The following is a 6,691-nucleotide window of genomic DNA, read 5'->3' on the forward strand; positions in this document are numbered from 1 at the left end:
TCTGCCTTGTTTCTTCATAAATTAGCAACATATCAACGTACCCGTCTCTAGAACACATCATGAGTGAATGAATAAGCGCTGTCACGTGACCTGGTAGGTGTGGACAAACACTGTGTACCTGAAACAAAGAGGCACGATCTGTCGTTCAAAACTTATTTGATAAGTGGACTGGAACCACTACACTACCGATACTGTGATGCCATACACAGATGATTGGCACGTTACCGACTCAGCCACAAAGTTAACATACAGTACAATGTACACGCTAGAAGTGTAGTACTAAACTACGGCCCATTCATCTCGAAAGTTAATATCCGTACCAGAGTTTTCAATCATGGTTTACGGCGTTCTTTTAACTTGCTACCATTACAGATCACGTGACATACCCTATTAATTCTATCTTATTGTGGATACATGTGTTCTTTCAGGGAACAACAAATCGCATGTTTCTACAATGATCCGTAGGATTCGGGGGGGGGGGGGGGGAATTGTGCATAGTCGTTTTTCCTTTGCTACTTCCACGGTCCATGTACATTGCTGACACACGCAGGATGCAGAGCAATATCGACCTTAAAGAGAAACTTAATATTGGTTGGGTTTCATTAAACTAAATAACAAGGGGCGTGTGGACCACCTAGTATATCACAACCATCTAAGTCTTATTTTCTCCTTTTAGTCATTCACTTATTCTGAGCCTATTTCTTCCCGGCCTATTCTCATTTCTCACTCGATCTCTCCTTGTCTTCGTAGAATTTTAAGATTTCATCCATCTAACTGTGCCTTTGCTGGTGAGACCTAGTGTTTACAGTGCACTATGTCTTCTGGTATGGGCTAGAACAATTTTGTTACTTTCATTGATCTGTCTCAGTCTTATCCTTGGCTTTGACAAAATGAAAGTGACTGAGGTATGAGTGATGCTAGTAATGCAATTCTTTCTGCAGCCAGTCCCTGCTATGAATGGTGTGAAAATATTGCTCATAGGGTCAATTGGTGCATGCATTTCAGTGGGTTTGGCAGACTGATATGTAATAGCAACTTCTGGCTCGGTGAGGAAAGCAACGGGAAACTACCTCACTCCTCATTTCCCTAGTACGCCTCTTAAGTGATGCCTAGGCCATCTATGACAGCTGATGGCGGAACTGTTGAGGATCCAACCAGCCTACGGGCTGAGGACTAAACATACATACATACATACATACATACATACATACATACATACATACATACATACATACATACATACATACATACATACATACATACATACATACATACATACATACATACATACATACCATCTAACTATCCAGTTCTCAGCTGTAAAGATAATGTCGTAATAGGTATGCATGTGCCTTGTATATTAATATTATTATTATTATTATTATTATTATTATTATTATTATTATTATTATTATTATTATTATTATTATTATTATTATTACAAATAATGATCTGAGATAATCAAAATGAGTAACACAATTACAGAAAATAAACTAGCACAAAGGCAAAGCAGCTTCCCAAATGGCTAAGCCGACTTCAATCCTTGTCTGTCGTGGAATACTTAAATACTGCCGTAGGCGTTAGAAGGTGGTTCACTCAGTGCCGCAAGGACAAGTCAAAATTAAAGTAGGTTGTAATCTAGCTCCTTCCTCCCTAAAAATGTATTTCCACGTTAGCTACAGGAGATACACATGGTGATACCTATGGTACAGGCTACAGCAGCTTCTATCTCGATGCCGGCCTAAAAAATTAGAAATACACGCGTCAATACCGAGACCAGGAATGCTCAGGATTTTACACTAACTTCACAGGAATAAAGTTTATGGGGCTGTTGATCAAGGTGTACAGTTTAATATTCCGCAATTAAGTATCAATAGCAGCAATAGCAATATTTCATTACTGTTTTATATATATAACTTATAGGGGCTGTCTGGCCGAGGCGGTAAAGGCGTGCTCGGTCCGCCCAGAAGGACGTGGGCTCGAATCCCCGTCAGGGAGTCGTAAAAATTTAAGAAACGAGATTTCCACTTCCGGAGGTGCATATGGCCCTGAGGTTCACTCAGCCTACACCAAAAATGAGTACCAGGTTAATTCCTGAGGGCAAAGGTGGCTGGGCGTAGAGCTAACCACTCTACCCCACCACGTGCCGAGGTTAACAATGGTGGAAGCCTTTACCTTCCACTCCTCCAAGGGCCTTCATGGCCTGTACGGCCTATACACATATGGTGATATTATTAAGGTAAAATATATTATCATGAAGTTCGATGTGCAAGCATAGGAATGAAAATGCATTGCTGGTTACTGCTGGAGGTTCCTTTAACTTTTGTGGAAGAACGTTTTGTATTTGCGTTAATATGAAGAACTTGTAAATATTTCTGGTATGGTTGCCTAGTTGTACTTCCCCTTAAAACAATCACCAAATATATAATCAATCTCATCTATTTCTTACATTTCATAGATACAATATGTATATAAATAGTTGGACAATGAACATGAAACGCTTTCATTTTTCATGTAATATCCTGGATAACCACTGAGACATATATTTTATGTATCATAACTTGTGTAACTGTTCTTAATTTCTGCTGGTAACATACTATAAAGTTTTACTGTATTTCTATGTTGTAAACGGCTTATATACCCTAATATTTTGTAACTTACATGTTTATACTTAAGTATTCTCTGCTAAAGAAATGTTTCTTATTAAAACTGACAAAAATGTCAATATTTATGTCAGTGGATCACCACTTAATTAAGCTAAATGATTTAATTATAATATTTAGGTCAGTTTTAAACAGCTACTTAATCTAGAAAGAAATATATTGTCATAAATTTTCAAATTAAATATCCTTGAAGGAGCAACTATACCTTCTTAAAATGTTAAAACTAACTTCAATAATTTCACAAGGAATTGTTCCATACAGACTCCCAAATTAACATAAGTAAGTTTGACAAATATTGTTAATGGTCTTTTCTGTAAGATAACTTCATTGAATCCGAGGATTCTCAGAACGTATGTACGTTATAGAAAAATCAAAATTTATAGGCTATGTATAAAATTCAATTATTCACCTTTTAGATGGAGTTTAGAGCGATTAATCTAGTTTCCCTTTTGTGAAAATGTTCATATTTTTAAATGGAATTTACAATTCCTTTTATATCTCTAACAACATTAGGATAAAGAAACTTCCCTACAAGAATTCTCCTTTTGGTTCAAACAACAGTTACAAAAATGTCAAATGAAACAGCTCTATAACTTATTGAGAAAATATTTCTCAAATATCTCCATTTAACTGTCAGAACTTCAGATCTCACCTTTACGACAGGTACTTTCTCTCACCTTTTCCACCTCAGTATTGAGTCTCACTCTTGGAATTGTGGTTGACAGTGTGGAACACAGTCTAGGGATTATCAAACAAATCTCTCACTTTTTTTGTTTCAGAAAGCACCTGAAGAACTGACAGAGACGGTAAAGGATTCCTTACCCGAAGGCTTATCACCTGTAGCTAAGGAAGCACTTTTCAAGATTCTACAGGAATTTTCATGTTGTATTGAGAGGAACATGAATTAATGGGCAATGAGGATCTCATCCATAACTGATTGAATAAAAGTTTATAAAACATATTCTTTGTGAATCTTAATGAACATAGTTTGAATTTGCCGTGTGAATGAGCGCATAAAATGTAAATTATGTTCCCATCAATAATTTCAGTGTCAAACCCAACAGGTTTTTTATTAACTTGCCTGAAATTACAAGCATCCAACATATTACAAGAAGTTATAATACGAGGGTTGGAACTTAAATAGTGGCAACACTGCTATGAAGACGCTATGCAGCGGAATTTATTATTGTCGCTGAGAGCACACGTTGGTTACATACCTGCCTTACCTCAGAGCAAATGGACTCGCCCTTCCCACATCACCTGCGTGCGCACAAGCGAGAGAAACACAGTCACTTGTGAGCTAGCGGTCTAACGTAACGTTGTCACTAAGTTTTCCAAACAGGAACAACGGAGTTGGATTAAGACTGAATGTGCCAGAGGTCGTACTGCACGACGGTGTCATCAAGGTCTTCAAGAGGCTTGTGGGGAATCTGGTTTTGCCTTACAGAACAGTGGCACGTTGAGTAAAAGCCTTCAACGATGGTCGGCAAACTGTGGCGGACATTCATCGGGCAGGTCGTCCTACGAGTGAAGAAGAAGTGCATGCTCTTGCCGCGTTACTGGACAGTGATCGAAACCAGACAATTAGTGAGCATTCGCTTCAGAACTGTTGCAGAGATTCGACAGGCAGTAGACCGCTCCATTCGCACCATCATCAGAACAGGCTCTGCTAAAGGTATAGGGCCTACTACGACTTCCACATCGCTGGCAACGGGTTATACACAACGCTGGTGACTACATTGAAGGAAGTAAAGGTTGCTAACATGTAACTCTTTTGTATCTGTTGTAAATAAATAGTTGCAACTATTTAAGTTCCAACCTTCGCAGCTAACAGCGATTATGAATGAAGAAAGTGAAATATGAATACCAAAGAGGAAGATATGCGATTTGTAGCACACTGAGTGAGTTAACACAAGGAGACATATAGACAATATCTCAATATCTTAATGAACATAGTTTGAATGTGCCGTGTGAATGAACGCATAAAACAAATTATGTGCTCATCACTAACTTCAGTGTCAAACCCAACAGGTTTTTTTTTAAACTTGCCTGAAATTACAATTATCCAGCACATTACAAGAAGTTATAATAGCTAACAGCGATTATGAATGAAGTGAAATATGAACACCAAAGATGATGATATGCTGAGTGAGTTAACACAAGGAGAGATATAGACAATGTCTCAATATTCTGATTGATCTTCCCAATGCTGTGGGGGCAACCAAATGGATGATGTATTTGTTGATTCTGACTCTGGTGCAGAAGATGACAGAGAGAGACGTAATCCTGCCCCTGGCTCTGACGGGAACAGATCAGTATAAGATACGAAATATTCGTTTTTATCTAAACAGATTATTCAAAAATTGTACGCCAAATCTCTCTCGGATATATAGTGCAGGAAACTGATTAGTTGAATAACTTTTTGTTTTTTCTTTGCTAGTGGTTTACCGTCGCACCAACACATAGAAGTCTTTTGGCGACGCAAGGATGAGAACGGGTTAGAATTGGGAATGTAGCGCCCGTGACTTAATTAAGGTACAACTTTAATATGGAAATTAGAAAGCACGGAAAATCATTTTCAAAGCTGGTGACGGTGGGACTCGACCAACCATCTCCATTATACGAGCATGAAATTACGTGACCCCAATCGCCTAGCCTATTCCCTCGGTACTTAAATAATTTTATTGGTCTGAAAGAAACATATAGTGACCCGGCGAACATGTTCAGGTAAAATAAAAGGTTAGTGAAAGTTAGGTGTGAGATAAGGATTTAAGGGGGCATTTACACCATTCAATAGCTTAAATGCCCGGCCTCTTAGCTGAACAGGCAGCGAAGTGGTCTTGGGTTCATAGGGCCCTGGGTTCGAATACCACCCGGTCAGGATTTTTAATCTTAAAAAGTTAATTCCCTTGGCTTGGGGACTGGGTGTTGTGCTGTCCCCAATATTCATGCAACTCACACGATACAATACCCTGCACCACAATAACATGCTGTTTCCTATGCACAGTAGTACTCTCATCGGAGGGTGTTCCTTACAAGGGTTGCTTCAGGCTGGCAATGGTTACACGAAATAATTATCATTTCTAGTTTAAATGTATGAAAATCATTTTATAGCTTATCTAGAGTAAATTTTCCGTAAACACAACCTCACACGCTTGATATTCATTCATTACATTCATGAAATACTTTTCAGATTTTTAATAAGCCTAGTAATTACCTGTAACATTTTATCACTTGCATACTAAGTTTTTCAGCTATACAGTGTTCCCACATGAAAATCATAATTAACTGAGTATTTACACGATTCTATTGCTGAAATTATTTGAAGACTTATATCACCAACATACTTCGGAATTTCTAAGGCATTATTTGAGAATTTCTTTTTCTTAATTGATCCCTAAGCACAGATCCAATTCTGGTAAGACGTGGTCTTTGCAGCACACATTGTCTTCTGGTATAATCTGTAACAAATTTGTTACTTTCATTGACCTGTCTCATCCTTGTCTTTGTTAACGTGAAAGCGACCGTACCATGAGCAATGTTAATAATGCAATTCCTTACGCAGTCTGTTCCTGTTGTTAATGGTATGAAAGTTTAGCTCCTAGGGTCAGTTAATGTGCACAATTCAGTGGTCTTGGTAGACGGATATGTGTTAAAACCTTCTCGCTCAGTGAGGAAAGGAACAGGAAACTACGACACTCCCTATTTTCTCTTGTATGCACTATTAGCGAAGCTTAGGGTAACTACTAAATCTGATGGTGGAGCTATTGGGGATACAACCAGCATTTGGGCTGAGCATTAATCAACGGATACTTTTTATATAGGCTATAATGGCTCCTTTTTCATTTTTCACTCCAACATATTTTAATATAAATTACTTGAGTCAAGGAAAAACTCAAAACACGTTCTTTATATAAATAAAATCCCTGCCATGCACAATTTGGCGTGAATATCTTCAAGTTTTTTATGATGAAAACCGTGAGAAAAAGTGACAGGAGCCAGGCTAAGTAGCTCACTGACCTCCTAAG

The 6,691-nt window shown here is 38.1% G+C and overlaps 1 protein-coding gene across 1 annotated transcript in view; it reads left to right on the plus strand.

The window, feature by feature from the left end:
- Positions 1 to 3,595, plus strand: part of LOC136867273 (uncharacterized) — a 102,778-nt gene extending 99,183 nt beyond the window's left edge. The window contains exon 4 of the mRNA XM_067144421.2: positions 3,443 to 3,595. Coding sequence (XP_067000522.2) covers positions 3,443 to 3,571 — 129 coding nt within the window. The 3' untranslated portion in view covers positions 3,572 to 3,595. The remainder of the gene's footprint in view (positions 1 to 3,442) is intronic.
- Positions 3,596 to 6,691: the final 3,096 nt, after the last annotated feature.

This window comes from Anabrus simplex, chromosome 3 (assembly GCF_040414725.1).
Source record: "Anabrus simplex isolate iqAnaSimp1 chromosome 3, ASM4041472v1, whole genome shotgun sequence".
Lineage (NCBI taxonomy): Eukaryota > Metazoa > Arthropoda > Insecta > Orthoptera > Tettigoniidae > Anabrus > Anabrus simplex.